At 42.0% G+C, this 23,682-nt stretch overlaps 1 protein-coding gene across 4 annotated transcripts in view; it reads left to right on the top strand.

Moving 5' to 3' along the window:
- ube4a (ubiquitination factor E4A (UFD2 homolog, yeast)) overlaps positions 1-23,682 on the top strand; it is a 76,110-nt gene that overhangs the window by 14,590 nt on the left and 37,838 nt on the right. Inside the window, exons 1-6 of one of the 4 annotated variants that reach the window (XM_068054103.1) lie at positions 1,853-1,955; positions 2,189-2,224; positions 13,798-13,959; positions 16,717-16,899; positions 18,781-18,893; positions 23,431-23,583. In XM_068054103.1, coding sequence (XP_067910204.1) covers positions 13,836-13,959; positions 16,717-16,899; positions 18,781-18,893; positions 23,431-23,583 — 573 coding nt within the window. In that variant the 5' untranslated portion in view covers positions 1,853-1,955; positions 2,189-2,224; positions 13,798-13,835. Of the gene's footprint in view, positions 1-1,849; positions 1,956-2,188; positions 2,225-3,033; positions 3,056-13,797; positions 13,960-16,716; positions 16,900-18,780; positions 18,894-23,430; positions 23,584-23,682 lie in introns of those variants that run through there. The other 3 variants (XM_068054104.1, XM_068054106.1, XM_068054105.1) reach the window with 3 other exon arrangements.

The raw sequence follows: 23,682 nt of genomic DNA, 5'->3' as shown, positions 1-23,682 counted from the left end.
TAAATGAGGTTGAGGGGAGATTTGATAGAGGTGTACAAGATTATGACAGGTATAGATAAGGTAGACAAAGAAAAACTGTTCTCATTAGCTGATAGAACAAGGACTAGGTGACACAGATCTAAGGTTTTGGGAAAGAGATCGGGGGGGGAGGGGGGTGGGTGAGGGGGGGGAGGGGTTGGTGGTGATGTGAGGAAGAACTTTTTTTACACAGCGATGGGTAATGACTGGAATTTGCCTGCAAGGGTCCTGGAAGAAGAGATGATCAATGATTTCAAAAGGGAATTGGATGGGCACTTGAGAGAAATAAACTTTCAGGGCTACAGGGATAGAGTGGGGGAATAGGACTGACTGGATTACTCTGCAGAGAACCAGCATGTGTTAGGGGAAGTGAAAGAAAGAAATTGCATTTATCAAGCACCTGTCATGACCACAGGATGTCTCAAATTGCTTTACAGCCAATTAGGTACTTTTGAAATGTAGTCACTGTTGTAACATAGGAAACACAGAACCAATTAGCGCACAGCAACTCCCACAAACAGCAATGTTATAATAACCAGATAATCTTTTTTGTGATGTTGATTGAGGGATAAATATTATTCAAGACACTGGGGAGAACTCCCCAGCTCTTCTTCAAAAGAACACCATGGGGTCTTTTACATCCACCTGAAGGGGCAGACAGGGCCTCCATTTAACATCATATCTGAAAAACAGCACCTCCTACAGTGCAGCACTCCCTCAGTACTACACTGAATGACAGCTGAGACTTTTGTGCTCAACTCTTGGAGTGCAACTTAAACCCACAACCTTCTGACTCAGAACCAAGAATGCTGCCCACTGAGCTACATCTGATACAAGCTCTGTGTGTTTCTGTGTGTGTGTGTGTGTGTGTGATGCCTCTTTAAATTAGTTTAAACTATTAGTTTAAACTATTGTAATGTACTTGTAGCCGGCATCCCACATTCTACCCTCCATAAACTTGAGGTCATCCAATACTCTGCTGCCCATGTCCTAACTCGCACCAAATCCCATTCACCCATTACCCCTCTGCTCGCTGACCTTCACTAGCTCCTGGTTAAGCAACACCTCGATTTTAAAGTTTTGATCTTTGTTTTCAAATCCCTCCATGGCCTCACCCCTCCCTATTTCTGTAGTCACCTTTCACTCTGCTACCCAGTGAGATATCTGTGCTCCTCTAATTCTGGCCTTTTGAGCATCCCTGATTTTAATCGTTCCACCATTGTTGGCCGTGTCTTCAGCTGCCTAGGCTCCAAGCTCTGGAATATCCTCCCTACACCACTCCATCTTGTTTTCCTCTTTTAAAACACTCCTTCAAACCTACCTCTTTGACCAAGCTTTTGGTCACCTGTCCAAATATCTCCTTATGTGGCTTGGTGTAAAATTTTGTTTTATAATGGGGATCTGGAACTCACTGCCTGAAAGGATGGTAGAGGCAGAAACTCTCATCACATTTAGAAAATGCATGGATGTGCACTTGAGGTGCCATAACCTGCAAGAGCTGGAAGATGGGGATCGGCTGGGTAGCTCTTTTGCGGCCAGCACAGACAGGAGGGGCCGAATGGCCTCCCCTCCCGCGCCGTAAATTTTTCTACCTTTCCACGTGTTGACATCTCCCCCTCCCCCTCCCCCTCACCGTGAGGTGGCTTGGGACCTTTTACCACCTCGAAGGCATTATGTCAATGCAGGTTGGTGTTGTTGTTGTTGCTTTGCCCCTTTAAGTTGAGGTGTGAGTTCCGCCAGCGCGTGCGCGCGGAGAGGGTGCCCGCTTCGGAGGGGGGGAGGGGCACGGGCACGGGCACGGCACACACGCGGGGTCGGGGCGCGCACGTACTGGCGCAAGCCGGGGGCGCGCACGTTGGCACGCAGGCAGAGGCAGGCGGGGAGCCCGGGCCTCCGCACGGTTGGAAACCGGGAGCTGCCGCCGCTAGCGAGCGCAGGTAAGAGCGGCCTCGAGCGGGGGCCGTTTCCCTGCAGCCTAAACAACCCAGACAGTTAAAACAATATATAAATAAACATCCATAAAAGTCAATTTCCCTTCAGCTTTCCCCTCAGTGACCGGGGGAAAACTCGAGCCAGCTGGCTGGGATTTATTCATCCATCCCTGGGCCTGCTCTTTAAATTCAATTCTTTACTTAACTTATTTAATGTATTCATTATTTATTCTTTCTAGGTCGTGTTGTTGTTCCCACATTTCCAACCTTCTGAGGTGAGAAATTGGCCCTTTTAAAAAAAAAAAAAATCTTGTGATTGTTGACTCTGAGTATTTTAATATTTGGGTTTAAAATTTAATTTTTAAAGAGTTTTTTCCCCCTCTTTCTGCCCTGTGCTGGTTGTTAACGTGTGTTGTGTAGGCCCCAGGTTTCCAGGCAGCTTTATTTCTCTCTCTGAGCCAGTCACTGCTTCTCTGACACCAGGCTTCTTCTTTCTCCTCCTCCTTCCTTTTTCTAATCTTTTTGCATCAGATGGAGAGTAAAATCTATATTTTGTCCAAAGATCTCGCTCTGTCTTATTACCCTTCCCTCTCCCCTTTTTGTGAGGTTGTCTCCTAATGCCTGCAGACTAAAGGAGAGCAGCTGGCTGACCGCTTGACGTGGATTTGTGCTAATGGGCTGAATTAAAACCTATAAATTTTTAAGGCCAGTTCTTTCTGATAAGTTTTTTGAAGACCTTTGTGGGCATCGTTACTATGAATTAGGTTTTTACTACATTGTAAAGAGTCATCTTCCCCCTCCCCCCCCCCCCCCCCCAAAAAAAATCCTGCTTTGTTTAATCGCCCTTGTTTGCAGTGAGTCAGTAAATGTTGAACCAGAATTATTATGTCTGTTTTCCCATCGATTGGTGGGATGTGGGCAGTTGTTGGATTGTGAGGGGTGATGATGTAAATGAGCACATTCTCACTGGAAAAAAGAAGGTTGAGAGGTGATATGATTGCTCTTTTTCAGATTCTACACTGACTAGATAATGTAGTCCATGATAAGCCGTTTCACCTTCTCCAGAGTAGTTGAACCGGAGGACACAAGCGGAGCTTGAAAGGAGGGTAAATTCAGAATTAATCTGTGGAAACATTATTTCACTGAGCAAGTGGTCAATTTATAGAACAGACTCACTTGGAAAATAGAGTCATGGCAGTTAGTGTTGATTTTTTCAGATACAAATTAGATAGATTTACTTCAGAAAATAACATTTTAGGATACAGTATAGGAGTAATTTGAGATATGATGTATGGTAAGTAGCATGCTTGGGACAGCAGGTGATTTTGGACCTCAGTGTATCGCATTCTTGTGTAATTCAGAAGGCTATGGATTCAAGTCCCACTCCAGAGATTTGAGCGCAAGGTCTCGGCTGACAGTCCAGTGCTGGATTGACAGAGGTGTTGTCATAGAGTCATAGTTATACAGCACGAAACAGGCCCTTCGGCCCATTGTGTTCGTACCAGCCGTCAAGCACTTATCTATTCTAGTCCCATTTTCCAGCACTTGGCCCGTGGCCTTGTGTGTTATGGCATTTCAAGTGCTCGTCTAAATATTACTTAAATGTTGAAATGTTGTGAGGGTTCCGGCCTCTACTACCCCTTCATCTTATGGATGCCCTCTCAGGTGGATGTAAAAGATCCTGTGGCACTATGTTCTGTGGCCAATATTTGTTACTCAACCACCATCATTAAAACAGACTTATCTAAGGTCTTATCACATTGCTGTTAGTGGTACCTTGCTGTGTGCAAATTAGCTGTCACGTTTCCTACATTACGACAGTGACTATGCTTCAAAAGTACTTCATTAGCTGTAAAGCTCTTTGAGACATCCTGAGGTCATGAAAGGTGCAATATAAATGGAAGACTAGCTTTCTGTGGCTACCAAAGTTCCCCAACACTCTGGATTTCCATGCGTGTGTCTGAGTCCGTTATCGACTCATTGATAATTGATAAAGATTGATTGCTAAGATTGGTCAATAATTCCATTATTGCATAATGCGACTACCAGGATGGTGGAAGGTGAACTAGATGAATCTTTGTCTTTTTTTGTCCAGCAATTCTTCTTATCCTGTACTCCTGTTGCGTGTTGCCTGCTCTTGATTTATTGCAAACTTTGAGTGGCTTGTAACTTGTTCCTACTGTTCCTTCAAATACTCTATGGGAAATCATTGATCTAATATGTTATAGGCCACTGGCTCAGAGTGAGGGCACTGGTGCCACAGTCTGATCTTGTTGAGGAAGCAGAATGGAAATGTTTTATTCTCTCCTGGGCAAAATGACGTAAAGGCGGGGTGAAGGAGCTCAGTTTCATTCGCCCTTCTGGCACAGTTTTTGTGTTTGCTTGCTGAGTGTTGGGTGGACAAAGATTGGGTGGCAGTCACCTGCCCACTAATTTTGTCAGGGAAATCAGAAAATATTAACTTGATGTATGGTGCTGTGGTGGTGAGAGTTGTCAACTCTGGCTGAACCGGTTCTGGGAAGTTTTATCCTCCAATCGCCCCCATCCCCACCCTCCATCTGTTAGACACCCTTCACGTCTAACGTTGTTACCTGATTGGATAGTTCTTGACTCTTGGTGAAACAACCTCTTTCCTATCTCCAATATTTTTGTAACTAATGTATAAAAGTGTTTGAAGAAAATTGGGGGAAAATCACAATTCTTTTTAATGCCTCTATAATTTTTCTCCTGGTTGCTCACAGCAACTTCCTGAAGTTTCTTAGGATATCCCAGAGGGTATGCAACCTATTGGTGGTGAATGCGGCGGTGTTGTGTTTCATATGTATCAGCATAATGTGAATCCATGTTCATTGGTATATGGAGCAAAAGCATGTTTAGGAATGGTTAATAGGTACATATCCTGCCCATAGAATTCAGAAATACTGATGCTAACTCTACTCATGGTTTAGTAGACCTATATATACTGTTCCTTGCAATACTGAATCATGCAGACCAGACACATTCTGAATTCAGTTCCCTCATCTGTGCTCAGTTTACTGGTCTCAGTTGGGATACTAATAGGGCTGTTGCACTTTGATCTCTGTGCCAATAAACAGGAGTGATGGGTGAGCAGGGCTTGGTCAGGATAGGATAGAGGCAGCAGGTTTTGGAGGAGCTGAAGTTTATGGAGGGTGGAGTTTGGCAGGCCAGCCAAGAGACCATTGGAACAGGCGAGTTTGGAGCTACTGAGGCCACGCAGGAAAGTCTCAGCAGTGGGTGGGCTGAGGCTGAGATTATTTCAATCACACATTTGTGACCCATTCCTGCTTGATTTGTTTGTCACGGATGGGAAATTTATTTAAGATTTTTTTTTTTTGGTCAGTAATGGGCTTCAAGATATGTCTATTATGGCAGTATATCATGTCATTGATGCTTAAGCAATCACTGGCGAAGTTAAAAATCCTGATTTCTCATTTTCTTTGCTAAGTTGGTTGATCCCATCATGGGTAACAGTATGGGCGCTACAGTTAGTAGCAATACTCCAGGGTTAGGAAGGAGAAAAGTCCATAAATATACCTGCTCCTGATCGTCAAACAGCTCTGTTGAAAATGCCTATGCGCATGCGGTGAGGTCAGTATCAGGTTATCTATCTATGGTACCATTATGGTTCAACATTCTGACACTGTCAGTGCTTGGCCTTGTAAGTTCCCCGACAAGTCACCATCCTGACTTGGAACTATATCGCTGATTCTTCATTGTCACTGGGTCAAAATCTTGCAACTCCCTACCTGACAGCACTGCGTGGAGTACCTTCATCACGTTGAGTGCAGCAGTTCAAGAAGGCTGCTCACCTTTCTCAAAGGCAATTGGGGATGGGCAATAAATGCTGGCCTTGCCAGCCATGCCAACATCCCGTGAACAATAAAAACAAAAGTAATAATGACTTGGTCAGCATGTTGTCTGACATGTGGAAACCTATCACTCTGTTTGACTGCCCAATTTAAGCTACTGCATAATTGCTATCCACCGGTACTGTTTGTGTTTGCCCAATATGGATTGTACACTTTCCCCATGGGGATATATCTCACTTACCTAAATCCAGAAAGCTTAGTTATAAGTTGATAGAACAAAGATCTAGGAAGTACATTACCATGGTTCTCTTGCCCACAGCGCTAGCACACACTATATAACCAATATAGTGGTGGTCTAGTTGTCCCTTCACACCCTGTAGTTTATAGATATTACAGGAATTTCTGGCGTGAGACCGGTTTTTGATGCAGTAACCTTTGAATTATCCTCTGTTTCTGTTTGCACTAGTGTAATGTCTGCCATACCGGAGTTATTGATGTAATGAAGGGATAGAATCACCTTTCTGCAAAACTGTTAACTTTAATCCTGCACGAAGAGTCTGCAACACTACCAAAAGCAGCACATAATCTTGAAACTCGATACATAGGCCAAATACGCAGAAATGGCTTGCAAAATGGCAAACAAATCTGAATATTGGGCAGCGTATTTATATTCTGTGTTTTGTTATTAGATATTACTTTAACTTCTTTGGTAGCTTGTGATTCATTCCTTGTTATTAGATCTCTAGAAATCTTTGATTGGTGGCCTTCCCACTTCCTTCACTGAAAAGCCTTCTCTTTAACTATACTTTCCTGCTTGATGTCCACAATTTTCTTCCTCCTTGTAGAGTGCTCTGAGATGTTTTTCTTTATGCGAGTAGCCCTGTAGAAATAAAAGGTGTTGTTGGACCAGAACCTTGTGCCTACTCTAGCTTCTTCACAAATAGAAGTAAATAATAATATTGTCTGCTGGAGCTACCGACCCATAGGATGAGAGGTTGAGCTTTCACCATGTTTACATACAGATTTGAATAACTGGAATATTGCTTCCTTTACTTATGGTATGCACTGTAGCAGATTCTTCCGACCTCACTTTGCTGCCTTTCATTGTCACGTCGTTATTCTGAGTTCATGCGGCAGCGTGGTTTCAGTTCCTAGTTGCACCGTTCTGTGGTGCAATAATGTAGCTTGCTCAAAAGTACTACAGGTGATTGTATAAATCTGGAGTGTAACCCGAATAAGCAGACGCTAAGTTTGGAAAGGTTGTGCTTCTGATGTTGACATATTTCTTCCAACCCTGACTGTAAGTGATCAATGTGTAAAATCACTCTGATGATGTTTAAAACTTTCCTGATGTGGAATTCTACAATCTGCGTTTGTATGTGATTTGTCATGTTTCAACATCCCGTAAGCACAGTTAAGAACATCTGAATGTCATTCTGACCTGTTTGCTACAAACACAGAGCTTCTTCCTTAACGAGTAAGTCATTTCATCGCTCCTTTTTAAAAAAAAAAACCCTGAAGTGATCACTTGGTGACTGCCCACTGAGCCAGTACTGACTGGCCAGTCAGGTGCTAGGTTCAATTCCTGGACTGGTGCCTTGGCTTTAAAAAGTGAAAATCAGCCAGAGTTGTTGCTCGTGATCCACTATGCAGTGAAACTTGCTAATAAGTGTTCAGGTTAACCGAGTGCTCTTGTAAAAGTACCTCCGTGGAGGAGGGGAGAACGTTGGATTTTTTTGTAAATCCAGTTAATCATTCGTTATAAAATGCAAACTGTCCTATCTCTTTTTCTGTTTTTATGTTCTTGTCTTCTAGAAAGTTGTTAACATTTCTCAATGGTTGGGGGATTAAATATAGAGTTTAATTGACAGTTTTTATTGGGAGGAGATTGACATATGGGAATACTTTAAAGGAGGTTCTTATTGCATGTTACTGTATTTACATAACAATAGTATTCCAGATTTTTTAAATTGGAAAAGACTTGCATTTCTATAATGACTTTCACGACCTTAGAATGTTCCAAATCACTTTACAGAGAATTAAGTGGCTTTGAAGTGTAGTCATTATTCTAATGTGGGAGACAATGTGGGCTGTAGTACTGAAGACTCGTACTCCAGAAGTAACCATGCACCAAGCCAAGCTATTCGAGTACAGCTACAACGCTGACATCTTCCCAACAAAGCGTAAAATTGCCTAGGTATGTCCTGTCCACAAAAAGCGGGACAAATCCAATAAGCCAGTTACCACCCCATTGGTTTACTGTCCAGTAAAGTGATGGAAGGTGTTGTCGACAGTGCTATCAAATGTCACTTAGTCACCAATAACCTGCTAACTGATGCTCAATTTGGGTTCCTCCAGGACCACTCTGCTCCAGATCTCATTACAGCCTTAGTTCAAACATGGCCAAAAGGGCTGAATTCCAGAGGTGAGGTGAGAGTGATTGCCCTTGACATCAAGGCAGCATTAGACTGAAGGTGGCATTAAGGAACCCTAGCAGAATTGAAGTCAGTGGGAATCTGGGGAAAACTCTCTGCTGTTTGGAGTCATACCTAGCACAAGGGAAGATGGTTGTGGTTGTTTGAGGCCAATCATCTCAGCCCCAGGACATCGGAGCAGGAGTTCCTCAGGGTAGTGTCCTAGGTCCAAACACATCAGCTGCTTCATCAATGAGGTTCCCTCTATCATAAGGTCAGAAGTAGGGATGTTCGCTGGTGATTAAGCAATGTTCAGTTCTATTTGTAACTCCTCAAATAATGAAGCAGTCCATGCCCATATGCAGTAAGACCTGGATGACATTCAGACTTGGGCTGATAAGTGGCAAGTAACATTTCCGCCTCACAAGTGCCAGGCAATGGCCATCTCCAAAAAGAAAGAGGCTAACCACTTCCCCTAGGCATTTAATGGGATTGCAATCACTGAATCCCCTACCATCAGCATCGGTGGTGGTGGTGGGGGGGGGGGGTTCACCATTGACAAGAAACTTAACTGGACCAGCCACATAAATACTGTGGCTATAAGAACAAACCAGAGGCTGGGAATTCTGCACTGAGTAACTCACCACCTGACTCACAAAACCTGTCCACCATCTATGAAGCACAATTCAGAAATGTGATGTAATACTCCCAACTTGCTTGAATGAGCAGCTCCAACAACACTCAAGAAGCGCAACACCATCCAGGACAGAGCAGCCTGCTTGATCAGCATTCCATCCACAAACATTCACTTTCACTCCCTCCACTACTGTTGCACAGTGGCAGCAGTGTGTACCATCTACAAGATGCATTGCAGCAACTCGCCAAAGCTCCTTTGAGAGTAATTTCCAAACCTGTGACCTCCAACACCATGAAGGAAATGGGGCAGCAGACTCATGGGAACTCCATCACCTACAAGTTCCCCTCCAAGTTGCTCACAATCCTGTCTTAGAGCTATATCATGGTTCCTTCACTGTCTCTGGGTCAGAATTCTGGAACTCCCTCCCGAACAGCACTGTGGGTATTCCTACACCTCGTGGGCTGCTGTGGTTCAAGAAGGTGGCTCATCACCACCATCTCAAGGGCAATTAGGGATGGGCAATAAAAGCTGGCCTTGCAATGCTGCTCACATTCCATGAACATTTTAAAACCACGCAGCAGCCAATTTGTGTGCAGCAAGGCTCCATACACAGCAATGTGATAATTAAGTTGTGAAGAGGACGAGAGGCTACAAAGGGATATAAATAGGTTAAGTGAGTGGGAAAAGATCTGGCAAATGGAGTATAAAGTGGAAAATTGTGAAATTGTCCATTTTAACAGGAAGAATAAAAAATAAGCATATTATCTAAATGGTGAGTAATTGCAGAGCTCTGAGATGCAGAGGGGTCTGGGTGTCCTATTGCATGAATCGCAAAAGGTTAGTATGCAGGTACAGCACGTAATTAGGAAAGCTATTGTTTATTGGGGCGGCACAGTGGCGGAGTGGTTAGCACCGCAGCCTCACAACTCCAGTGACCCGGGTTCAATTCTGGGTACTGCCTGTGTGGAGTTTGCAAGTTCTCCCTGTGTCTGCGTGGGTTTCCTCCGGGTGCTCCGGTTTCCTCCCACATGCCCAAGACTTGCAGGTTGATAGGTTAATTGGCCATTATAAATTGCCCCTAGTATAGGTAGGTGGTAGGGAAATATGGAATTAGTGTAGGATTAGTATAAATGGGTGGTTGATGGATGGCACAGACTCGGTGGGCCGAAGGGCCTGTTTCAGTGCTGTATCTCTAAACTAAACTAAATTGCGAGGGGAGTTGAATACAAAAGTAGGGAGGTTATGCTTCAGCTATACAGCGCATTGGTGAGACGATATCTGGAGAACTGTGTACAGTCTTCTTCTTTGGCCTCCTTGTCTCGAGAGACGGGTCTCCTTATTTAAGGAAGGATGTAAATGCTGTTGGAAGCAGTTCAGAGAAGCTTTACTAGATTAATACCTGGAATGGGAGGCTATCTTATGAGGAAAGATTGGACAGGCTAGGCTTGTATCTGCTGGAATTTAGAAGAGCAGGAGGCAACTTGATTGAAACATATAAGATCTTGAGAGGGTGAATGTGGAATGGATGTTTCCCCTTGTGGGAGAATCTAGAACTAGGGGTCACTGTTTTAAAAAAAAAAAAAAAAATAAGGAGTAGCCCATTTAAGACCGAGATAGGAAATTTTTTCTCTCAAAGGGTTGAGAGTTTTTGGAACTCTCTTCCTCAAAAGGCGGTGGAAGCAGAGTCTTTGAATATCTTTAAGGCAGAGGTAGATAGATTCTTGATGAGCAAGGGGGTGAAAGGTTATCGGGGGTAGGTGGAAATATGGAATAATCAGTTCAGCCATGAACTTATTGAATGGCGGAGCAGGCTCGAGGGACCGAGTGGTCTACTCCTGCTCCTAATTCGTAAGTTTGTATGACCAGATAACCTGTTTTAGTTATGTTGGTTGAGGGATAAATATTGGTCAGAACTCACGTGCTCTTGTATGGAATAGTGCCATGGGATCTTTTATGCCCACCTGAGAGGGCAGACACCTCATCTGAAAAGATGACACCTCTGACTTAGCAACACTCCTCAGTTCTGCTGTGAAGTGTTAGCCTAGAATTATGGGCTCTGGAGTGGGACTTGAAACCCACAGTCTTCTGACTCGAGCATGAATGCTACGACTGACTGACATGTGTATCAGTAGTGAATATTTAGTTACTAGTCATTGGATTTTAAACTGGTCTGTAATGTACTGTAGAGGCTCATTATATATGGATGGATTCATTATTGGGGGTATTGCAGAACAAAAAGCAACTTTAATTAACATCATGCCTTTAATGTAAAAATAGACTCCCAAAGTGATTCACAAAGGCATCTTAAAGGAGGGGAAAGAGGTAGGATTCGGGAGGCAGTGTTAGAGCATGGGGCCTAGGTAGCTGAAGGCACGGCTGCCAATCGTGAGGCAAACGTGGCATGGGGTGCAGAAGAGGCGAGAGTCAAAGGAATGGAGAGTTTGAAGGGTTGTGCAGCTAGAGGGTACAGAGATAATCCATGGAGGGATTTAAACACAAGGATAAGAATTTAAAGTTTAAGACTTTGGAGAACTGGAAACCAGTGCCAGGATGATCGTGATGGGCAAGCAGGACTTTATGTGGGATTGGGTAACAGCAGCAGAATTTTGGTTGAACTGAAGTTTATACATCTCGGCATGAATCTGATGGTTCAGAACGTATAACTGGGTCTACTTTTTTTTGTTTTATGTTATAGTCTTGTCAGATCATGGAGAGCTGCAGTGATTACAGGTGCTTGAGGTGCCACATTTCTTGAGCAGTATGTCATGGTGATCAACAAGGTTTTCAATTTAATACTGTAAAGCAATGAATGTGATTGATTATAGAATAGTCATAACTGAAGAAATGTCTCCTTATTCTGTAGTACAATTGGCTGGTTCTTCAGGGGTCTGCAGGTTGGCATATTGCAAGGATATTTAAGTGGGTAGGTTTTTAAGTTTTGCAAATTAATACAAAAGCAAAATACTATGGATGCTGGAAATTGAAATAAAAACAGATAATGCAGGAAATGCTCAGAAAGTCTAATAGCATCTGTGAAGAGAGAAACAGTGTTCACGTTTCAGGTCTGTGACCTTTCATCAGAACTAAAAAAAGTTAGAAATGTTTCGAGCAAGTGAAAGAGTGGGGTGGGGAAGAACAACAGGGAAGATCTGTGATCAGGTGGAGGGCAGGAGAGATCAAATTACAGAAGATTCATTGGGCAGAGGGAATGGTAATGGGATAAGTAAAGAAACAAAAGATGTGGGGTGAATGGCAGGATAGCAGCCGTCTAGACACAAAGTAAAGGAGTTAAGAAAGAAACGAGACTAAGAAACCAAACCAGTTTAAAAAATAAAGTGGTTGACAGCGCCCTAGACCATGTCCGTTCCATTTCACATACTGCTGCTCTCACTCCTTCATCCTCTCAGAATTGTGATAGGGTTCCCCTTGTCCTCACCGTCCACCCCACCAGCCTACATATTCCATGGATCATCCTCTGCTATTTCCGCCGCCTCTAGTGTCAGGGACCCACCAAACACATCTTCCCCTCCCCTTTCAGCATTCCGAAGGATTGTTCCCTCCCTGAGTGGCTGGAGGCTGCTGATCTCTGCTTGTTCCAGGTCCCGTTTACCGGGTGGTGGCACCCCTCCACTGCCTTGTTTCGGCGGAGAGTTTCATCTGTTGGCCTTTTTTTATTAAAATAAAACCACCCAGTTTGTATATTTTAGTCAGTAAACCCCCCCCACCCGGCTCCCTTTCCAATGGCAGCTTGTTACACAGGTGCAGGAGATGCAGCACCTGCCCTTTTACTTCCTACCTTCTCACCAGCCAAGGTTGTAAGTGAAGCTGCAATTTACTTGTACTTCTTTCACTTTAGTATACTGAATTCTCGATGCTCACGATGTGGTCTCCTACAGTGGCAAGATCAAATGCAGACTGAGTGACTGCTTTGCAGAACACCTCTGTTCAGTGCATAGGGGATTCAGCGATGGTAATGCCTTCCGCTTGGCTAACATTTTAATTCTGCACCTTGCTCCCTCTTTGATCTTTCTGTCCTTGGCCTGCTGCAGTGTTCCAATGAAGCTCAACACAAGCTCGAGGAACAACATCTCATCTTTTGACTGGCAGGTTACCTACCGCCTTCTGGACTAAACATTGAGTTCAACAATTTTAAATCATAACCATTGTTTTGAGTTTCGCTAATTGTGCTTGTTTGGCATTCCAGGGGTGTCTCTTAAAATTAAGCTATTTGTAAATGCAAGGAAATTTTTAAAAAAAAACTTTTTTAATTTGCAAAGGAACTGACTTGTGTACTCCAGTGTGACTAGTAAATGGTTCCGTATAGTTTCGTAGTCATTTTGAGTTATTTAAAATTGTGTTACTAGCAGGTGGTGAGCTAGATTGAAAATGCTTATTTTTTGTGATAAAACTGTTTTCAGATCTATTAAAACTGCACTGAATGACTACTCTTCAATAGGTCAATTAATATTTTTAATGTAAAAAATGTTATTTGAAGAAAAATTACGTTCTAAAACGCTGCCCAGTTGCACTGGTCCATGACAGATTTTATGTTCAATATGCAGAGAATTTAAGCGGAAACCTGTTGGGGGAGTGGGGTCAGGGAACACTTCTGAAATCTAGCTCAGTTTGCGCCCAGATTGCTGATTGCAGTCAAAGTAGAAACTCTTGGCCAGAATCTTTTCCTTTGGCCTCTTGCTGTCTGCAGGCAGAGGTGGTTATGGATTAGCTGGAAGCAGGTTACTTTACTGGTAGCCTGTTTACTCAAAACAGAGATGTGCGAATGATTGACTGTAATGGGTTATCATTTGCTGTCAGAATCGCTCCAGTAAAAGAGCGCATTTGTCCAACTTAGGGTTTTACTGTGCAAATGTGTATACATATTGTGACATGCCAAAATAGTTTTGAGTGTCAGCACTATCTAGCAGCAGTGGATGATTCATCTGTACTTTGTATTGTTTTGCTCACAGCCTGCTTTGGAGCTGAATGGAGTGGGCTTTGAAGAGAGATGACTGACCAGGAGAACAACAATAACATATCCAGCAACCCCTTTGCAGCTCTTTTCAGTTCTGTGGCCGATGCAAAACAATTTGCCTCTGTCCAGAAACAGCAATTTCCTACAGGGCCATCAGGTAAGTGTACTTCAGAGCTTCTAAGGCTGTCTGCTATCCAGTAACTAGAAGATTGTCATTGGCAAGCTTTGCAAACACTCGTCTCTTGCTAGTGAGCCTCCCTTTTATTTTTTACTATCTTAGGTACTTTAAGAAAGTATGAATAGAATAGCAGTCTTGAAAAATGCAGGAAGCAAGTAGGTTGCATAGCAGCTTGCCTTTTCAGATATTTACTGTGAAGGTATTTCTTGTGAATGCCAGCACCAGGTGAAGTTCAATATGTTTGAAATAGGACTGCAGAGCATTTCGTTTAACATTTAAATTTTGCTAATTTGTTTTTAGTCTAAAATCTAAACATTGATTGTCAGTGGTCTTTTTACCTCTTCCTTTCTCTAACACAGTTGCTTCCATAAAATCATAGACAAGTACAAAACAGAAGAAGGCCGTTCACCCCATCATTGAGTGTGCAGCGGCACTTTCAGAGAGCAATGTAGTTAGTCCCACTCCTTTGCTTTTTCCCCAGATCCTTGCAATTTTTTTCTCCTTCAATTATTTATCCAGTTCCCTTTATGAAAGCTACTATTGAATCTGTATCCACCACCCTATTAAGCAGTGCATTCCAAATCCTAACCACTCGCTGTGTAAAAATGTTTGTCCCAGGCATCTGGGCACCTGTGGCAAGGTAGTGTTCATGGTTACTTTTACTAGTACCAGCCAACAAATTACTAGGTTCAGAAAAAATAATTTCACTACTGGGATTTGAACTCATGACCTCTGGTACCATAACCACTACACTACTGTGCCTGTGCTATAATTCGTTATCTTTTACTCAAACACAGTCAGGCTGGAGATACTCCACTTGCAGCTCTCAAATGAAACCTTTATATTCGAGAACACTGTTAACAGTGGGAAGAACATACAGCAGCTTTGGCACTCTCCTGATGTAACGTGGATAACGGAAGGCACTAAATCCCCCTAACCCATCCCCACATTAAGTGACTGTCATTTTTAATTGTTTTAATTTAACTTCCTCATGTTGAGAAATTCTTGTTCACACAACCCCTATTGTCAACAGCGTTCAGTGTTCAAAAACATTGCTGTAACTTGTCATTTAAGATTACAAATATGCATACTTTTTAGTCTAATGAAATAACATGAGTTTCACAGTACTAAGATGTAATCTCACTGATTTACAATATAGTGATTTATAATATATCTGCTTCACATGGACCAAAGTGAAATTCTAACCTAGACTCTGGATTACAACAGTTTAGTTCAGCATCTTCAAAGCTGAAGTTATAGTTTTTGGAGAAATCCAAATATTTCTCCTAGCCTATTGACAGGTGAGGGTATGTGACAGTCTAATAAACTGGAAAGTTTGCATTCCAATGGCATGTGAAATTTTAAATATCATTTGTGGAGTTGGGGAACTGAATATGAGAAGTGCGACTAGAGTGAGAAGTATTTACACAACTGAGAAAGGAAGAGGGGCCCTGTTACCTTTGATGAGGGCATTCATAAACAATCTCCCTGTGTTTAACAAAAGGAAGTAGTTTACTGAGAATGTGATGCATGGATGTAAGAAGAGCTGTATCTGTTCCTTCAGAGAGCTATGATAAAGCCTTCCAGCTTTTGGAGAGCAGTGGTTAGATGTTTGAGATGGTGATTTTCCATCATTGTGGAAAAGAAATCCTGTTAGAAGATGAAAGAGGTCTTTGGGTTGTTAAAGGATCTGATCATCCCCTAAACTTCAGACTTTGTTGTTAGGAGTTTGTTTTTTTTCTCGTCTTTTATACATTTTGATATCATTGTGAAGATTAGTAGCTATTTGAGGAAGTAGCTAGGGATGACAAGTTTGACTAATTTTATTGTATACTGTACTGAGTTAAGGCTGCAGTTTTTTGCTTCATTATTACTAGAGCTCAGGGTTGGTTAGGTTCATTTGGGATATTTGCTCAAGAAATCCCAAGACCCTGTGTCATGTAGAGAAGAGAAAAGAAATAGGGTATAGGGAAGCTACAGAATGAGTGGTCAAATGCAATACTCGGAGCGATTGTGAGAGCAGTTGGTACAGAAGATAAGCAAACAATTTTAGAAAAAGGAGAGAAGAAGGGACAAGGTAGATGAGAGGGGCTCAGATGTGTTAGCAAAACACGTTAGGATTGAATAGAGGATGTGAAGCTTTCATGGCCAGACATTTAAAGTCTGAGGAGTTCCAGCTCAAATTTCCGCCATGATTTGCTTAGAATATACTAGCTATATCTGCGAACCCATCCACATCGGGCTGAGTAATCATCGGTGAGACTTCTATGACTAGAGGAGACCACTCAGCCACATTTTGAGTGCTTGCCCTACCTCTATGATGGTGCCATATACCTGAGGCAGAAATAAGCTTTAAATGTAGAAGCTGGTAGCCAGGAGGTGTAACAATTCCTATAAAGGGAAGCAAATTTGTGAATGTAGGAGGGAAAAGGAAGTAATCCTTCCGGGCTGAGGCTACAACTAAGTTTGACCCTGTAATTGCTGGACATCCGCATGCACATTTTCTAGAAGGGGCCTCTTAGCAGCAGTTGAGAGCTGGAATCTGACTGATTTACCCCTCCACAACTTTAAAGTGCCAAGACCAATTGTAACACCTAAACATACGCCCAGGCTACAGTCAGCTAGTCCAGCACAAGAACAAACTTTGGAAACTGCCAATTGAACCCTGTATGTTTATCTCGCAGTAAACTCCCAGTCTTTGTGTGATTGTATGTGTTCTTGTGTGTTATATTTCAGAATGTCCATTAAGAACAGAAGAAGTTTACGACAGTGACGATTCAGATGTTAGTAGTATTGAGAGCATTGACAATGACTCGATTACAGATGCCAATCGTGCATTTCGTTCTCAAAAGGAAATATGTGAACAACTCAATATCAATCACATGCTTCAGCGCATCTTTCTTATTACACTCGACAACAGTGAGTATCCAACATATGGATTTTTTTTCTTGTGTATTTTATACCCTGAAGGTGAGGGATGTTAATCCCGAAAAATGGAACCAGTTCAATTTTGCGCACCAGTGGCAGTATCGAAGGTTATCAGGCTAGGTATATCGTAGATTAGATGCAGAGTAAAGCTCCTTCACTATGCTCCAGCAATGTGCCTCAGCTCCAACCCTCAGAACTAACACTACTACACTCGAGTTATATTTTCCATTTCTCACACTAGCCATTCTGAGCACTTTCTGAATGAGGCTGCTAGTTTAGTGCTGAGTTAGGGATACTTTGGGCTGTGGACTCGTGACCACGAGGACCCATGTGTTTCAAACATTGAGAGGTTCACGAGCCTGAAACCTTAAATAAATTCATTACTGTGCAGGAATTCTCCCACTATCTATCTATCTTTCTTGATCCTCCAACTTATTACCTGAGTTTTGGCTTATTGGCTCATTTAGCTATTTTATTGTTATCTATGCTTGTCACCTTGCTCCTTGGCAGTGTGATAACTATTGCTGTGAGTACCGTCTTCAGGGCCAATGTCTCTCAATGCATCTATAATAATATCAGTTACTGAGATTACTCATTCAGGAATAACATCTTATGCTACTGGATTGTTAAACAGCAATGGAAAACAGTACATAAATCAATCTAAAATAAAGACATAAATTTTGGAAATACTCAGTAGGTCAGGCAGCATCTATGGAGAAAGAAGTAGAGTTAACATTTCAGGTTATTGACCTTCCAATGGAACAGTAAATCAGTATGCGTGACTTAGTCTAATCTCAGTTTAAAAAAAAAAAATTGAGACATGACATGGTAAGTGCAGCATGCTTAGGTAGAACAGGTGACTTTGGACCTGTGCTCTCCAGTATTGGAGTTTTCCTCCCTCATGTCTGGGTCTGTTTTAGATTAATTGATAGAGATTGATTGCAGTGATTGGCCAACAACTCATTATCATTGTATCATGCTACTACCGGGATGGTAGAAGGTGAACTAAATAGACCTTAGTCTTTTTTCGTCCAGCAATTCTGATGCTTCTTGGAAGATTGGGGAAATGCAGCACTGAAACTGTTAAATATATTTATCTTTAAAATATATCTTTAATACAGATTTATCCAGATGAGCAGAACAGATGTTTTCTTAAAGCAAAATACTGCAGATGCTGGAAATCTGAAACAAAAACAGAAACTGCTGGAAATAGCAGGTCAGGCAGCATCTGTGGTGAGAGAAGCAGAGTTAACGTTTCAGGCCTTGACCTTTCATCAGAACTTCTTTGGCTAGGAGCCATCCTTCTGCACAGCGGACCCTTTTACTCGTCTCCAGTATTCTCCCTCCACCTGGATCCCTCCTCCTGGCCTCTTGCCCTCCATCGATCTTTTCATTGAGAACTGCCGGTGTGACATTGGTTGCCTCAATTGCTCTGCTCCCCCTGACTCACTCTAACCTCTCTCCTTCTGAACTTGCAGCGCTCCGTTCTCAGTTCCAATGAAAGGTTACGACCTGAAACGTTAACTCTCTTTCTCTCTCCACAGATGCTGCCTGATCTGCTGAGTTTTTCCAGCATTTTCAGATTCTTTCCAAAGTCTGAAGCGAGTTGTTACCTTTTCCTGTTGCACTTCTGCTACCTAGTTCATCCGGCTAATGCTCATTTCTGTTACTTACAGCAGTGTTTTACTTTGTCTTTCTGCTGCCCAACTACTTCCTACTTCTCCTTGCTACCCAACTACTTCCTACTTCTTGCTTTGCACTTAAACTGTAGCACTTATGTTTGCTTAAGTCAACTATATAAGACCTGTAGTTCAGCTCAGACGTTTGATGAAAGACGTTTATATTGAAGTACTTTGGATGGTGTGTTTTTAGGTGACCCCAGTCTGAAGGAAGGTAATGGGATTCCACCACGCTGTGTTTTCTTGGAGGATATGGCCACTGACCTGGATGGACAGGACTGGCTTGACATGAACAATGTGGAACAGGTATGAATGTTTTAAAACAGTTAGTTCTTTTCATTAAAATAAAAGCAAAATACTGCAGATGCTGGAAATTTGAAATAAAAACAAAGTGCTGGAAATGCTCAGCAGGTCAGGCAGCATCTGTGGATATCTTTTACCACAAGCATTAACACACTCTTTGCTTTTTGTCCCAGGACAGCTTTGTTATTTAATCTTTGCTGCCCTCTGCCCTATCACACAGCTTTACTTTTGTCCTCTTCCCCACCACCTCCCCCCTCCCCGCCCCGAACTTCACTTGCTTAAAACGTAATTCTTTCCTAACCTTTGCCAGTTCTGATGAAAGGTCACAGACCTGAAATATTAACTCTGCTTCTATCTCTACAGATGCTGCCTGACCTGTTGAGTACTTCCAGCACTTACTGTTTTTAGTTCTTTCCATTGCCTGGGAGATATGTTAATTTCTGTATTAAAGCTGTTCTCTGGGTACCACAGTGCCTTATACAATTACAACTCTGTTGTAGTATTAAGCCATACAACCCAAAAGAATGCAGACTTGTAGCACCTAAACATCTGGACTTAATTTACTGATTTTTGGCTGTGGGTAGAATGAAGTGTTTAGCCATGGTGATCCGACCATCATGGTGCGGGGCAGGCTTGATGAACCAGCTGATCTTTTCCTGCCCATCAGTTTTGTATGTCTGTATTTCCATCAGTCCAGCAGGAGCACTGCAATTTGCCTTGATGCCCTTAGGCTGGAAGGGGAAATCATAAGCTCCTTGCTCCTGATTGTTGTCCAGTGACCACTGTTGGAAAGCCAGCTGAGCACAAGATCCAGGTTTTCCATTGGCAAATAGCCTGCTAATATTCACACACATGACAAATGGCATCTCCCTGAGTATCGGAGGGTGCATATTGCCTGAGGATCCATCTCTCAGCATCAAATAAGTCCTTGGGGGAGAAAATTGGGCACCATTTGAGTATCACTCTTGTTTCATGTGAATCCTTGGAACTGTACAAAATGTTGGCAACAAAAATGTGTAGATTATTGCTCATGTATTGTTTCACACACTCATAATTATCTACTGGTCCTGGGGCTATTAAATCTGTTTTAATGCGTATTGGTAATGATTCTGCAATGTGTAATATTGCTTTTAGTAACAATTTTTTTTGCTTGAGAAAGGCAAATTAAAGTTGGCATATCCTGTGTCCTGATGGTTCACATTCATCCTGTGCTTGTTTAACTAGCCTTAATTACATAGAGATGATTACTTATTGCTCAGAACATTTGACTAGAAGGTATAGATTATTGCTGAAAATAAGATTGTCAGTACGGCTCGCAGTGTGGTGCATTTGCGTGTACTGGAAGCTACATATATTAATATACAGGGCCCTGTTCTTTGCAGACAAGAAAGAACATGTTCACACATTGCGCATGTTTCAGCTAAACAAAATAATTGACAGCCGTTTGCTGGTTCATTCCTCAGGGCAATGGCTTGACCAATCAGAGTCAAGCTGCCTGGTTTAACTTTCAGACAAAGCTTGGCAGTTAACTATCAGTCACCATAAATGGTGCATTCTCCATGGCAATGCCTCTACCAATCAGAGTTCACTTGCCAACCAATCAGCACCGTTCTCATACAATATAAATTTGTTGCCTTCTCTTACTTTGGTATTCTTGCAAATTGTCCAGATGAGTGCAAGATGGAAAGTCTTGCTATGTCTCTATCTTCAGCAATACTCAAATTCTGTACTACCAAACGACTGTTTGTATAGATTATTGTTGAGGTTGAGATATTCTTGCAGTGGTTTATATCTGTTGCAGTGTGGGAAATCCCCATGTAAACTATGCAGTGTACTACACCAATAAACCACAGAGAGCAGTAATAAATGTTATATTTTTAGTAACAGATCAGAAGGCTCCTGGTTTGATTCTTGGTCTCTACAGCATTAGTTAATCGCAGCTAGGGCAATATCTGTTTAAAGAAAAAACCTATGATAACATGGTAATGTATTATAGAAGTTTATTCATCCATTTCGCCTGCCCTTCCATACCTGCCATTAGGTTCCTTACAGTGATTCTGAAACTAATATCCTGCCCTGTATCCCCTTTACCAATAGAAATTCATTCTGTTATTTTTGTAAAACTTGCCATATTCTACCACCCCTGCTGGCAATCTGTTGCACAGTTCTGCCACCCTCTTACTAAAACAAAAAGTGGCCTACACTTCCTACCTTATTTTGATTCTTGTATTTTTAAACTTTGTCAGCTAATTCTTATACTGTGCCTGAGAAGAACTTCCCTGGTTCTAGTTTCTCTATAGTGAGAAATATTAGGCCTGTATCAAGTGCGCCACCACCCCAATATCCTTTTGCCAGAGAGTAAAGTCCTTGGATAGTCTTTCCTCAATACAACCCTTAAATTCAAGAATCAACAGTGTAACCTCCTCAGGACTTCCTCCAGTAATTATACATCCTTTCTGTAATACAGAGATCAAAAGTGAACACAGAACTCCAGTTTTGGCCTTGAGGCCAGATGCAGATGGGAAAAAGGACAGAAAAAGACCAAATCGGCCCCATGAGCCCACTTCATCCAGACATGATGCAACAGTGTACACAATTTACCCACTTGCTCACCACGCAGCATCTTGGAAAGAGCAAAATTCCTAAGGCCAATTCAGGAAGATTGCTGTAGAAATTCCTCTCCAATCCCTTAAGACAATTGACAAACTTCAGGTGACTAGTGGCCTGTCACTCCTCACATATGCAACTGACAAGTCCTTTTCCCTCAGGAACTTAACCAAGTTCTCTTTTAAAGGACTAGTGAATTCAAACCCACTACATATTTCAGTAAACATTTTCCAGAGGGCAGTGACTGGAAAAGGAACATTTCCTGGCACGTAACCTACCTTTTCACTTCATATATATATACATATATACATCCCTTCCAACCCCATATTTCCTAGCCAACGGGATGAATTCAATCCTTTTGTTTTAAATACCTCAGTCATTTCCTGCTGAGCCTGTGTTTCTCCAAAGTAAACAGTCCTAACTCTTGGAATCTCTCATCATAACTAAGAGCTCTTAGACTAGGTATCATTCTGGCCTTCTCCAGTGCATTGATCTCCTTTTTCAAGTATGGGGACCAAAAATGAAGCCAGTACTCTTGAGTGCTGATGAAGGTCGCAGCCTTGTGTATCATCAGTCTGGGCTTCATTCAGTCCTTGGTCTCAGAGTTAGATGGTCAGTGACATCCCATGTTCCCTCCCACAGTTTTTTTTATAAGTGACAGCTAACTGCCAGATAGACTACTTTGCTGTTTGGCATCTGAGAGAGACTACAAGTTGTTTTTCTTCCTACTTTCCCCCACCTTTCTCTCGATGTATTCCTTGTTATTTCACTGATCAGTGGGAAATGAAAGTATGGTGCCTTGACCTCTGCCTGTGCTATGCTGTTACTATCAGGAGATCGTTCATAATGACCTGGGGTAATTTCCCTTTGACACGAATGGAGCTATCTTTGCTCCGCTTTGAGAATCTTTCTTCATTGTCGCATAACTGTCTTAGTCAAGATCAAGAATTTATTGTAATGTGGATTTGCAGTTGCCACTTTGTATCTGTGTGTTCCATGACTCTGTGCTGTTAATCTAAAAAAATTTGTTTCCAAATCTGTAATTTGAAAATTGGCAGCCATCCTATATCTAAGTATCATGTCACCCCTCAAAATTGAATTCCTTTTAGAAAAAATTCCTGCTTGATATGCATTTACTGGTTATATTAATGGACAGTTAAATCTCAAAAACACATCCAGATCTTGAATCTAGAAATTCACAAATTGCGGTTCAAAAATAGAACAATTCAGTACTCCAATCAGGACCTGATGCATTTACCTGAAGCCAGTGATAATGAATTCTTAAGTTCTTATTTTTTTAATAGGGGTTGTTCAACCGTAAGCAGTTTCAGGAACCTAATGATCCATTTGACCTAACTTTTGTTGTGAAGTTCTGAGAGATGAGAAGGCACCATGTAAAAACAAGTCTTTTGTTTTCAAAACTTTTTTTATTTGTTAATGGAATGTGAGCATCGCTGGCAAAGCAAGCATTTATTACCCATCCCTAATTGCCCTTGAGAAACTAAAAATTGAAGCACAAAGTTATGGTTTATACTTGGTTTCAAATTGTATTTTTCTTTTTAATTGGAAGAGATGAATGGTTAACTGAGCACTGATGTAGAGACTTGCAAGTATGCTTTTTGTTTAAGCTGCAACTTGTAAAAATCCCGATTAAAGCATAAAATGTTCGCTACTTAGCAGTTAGTACAGTTCAGTTGCCTGTCTACTGGAAGCATGTTCTATAGTGACAGCACCTGTGCAGACTATATTTAGCATGTTGAGTATTGAGCAATACCATGAGCTTGAATCAGCATTTTCCCTTTACTTGTGGATAGGGAAATATAAACAATGGGAGTGAATGATAAATGATTTTGGACTTGGAATTGTGTACTCAGATTGGGGCCTGGATGCATTTATTAAGTCAGTGATGATGAACATTGAGTTCTTTTAATAGGCCTTGTTCAATCGGATGCTGCTTCCGGAGCCAGGGACTTGTTTGATCTGCATGACAGCAGGGAGTGTTATTAATATGTCAGCTGATCGAGATGCTGGAGAGAAAGACATCATTAGATACCTGTTTGCTTGTTTTCAAAGAGCGAAAGCAGAGGTATGTATGTCTGAGGGTCCTGCCATTGTCCAGCTAGTTCTTCTGGTTGATTTTTTTTTTGTCAGTTTTCGCCTTTCATCCTCTCCTAATGTATGAAAG

This window comes from Heterodontus francisci, chromosome 22 (assembly GCF_036365525.1).
Source record: "Heterodontus francisci isolate sHetFra1 chromosome 22, sHetFra1.hap1, whole genome shotgun sequence".
Taxonomy (NCBI): Eukaryota; Metazoa; Chordata; class Chondrichthyes; order Heterodontiformes; family Heterodontidae; genus Heterodontus; species Heterodontus francisci.
This window is presented reverse-complemented; position numbering and strand designations above follow the sequence as displayed.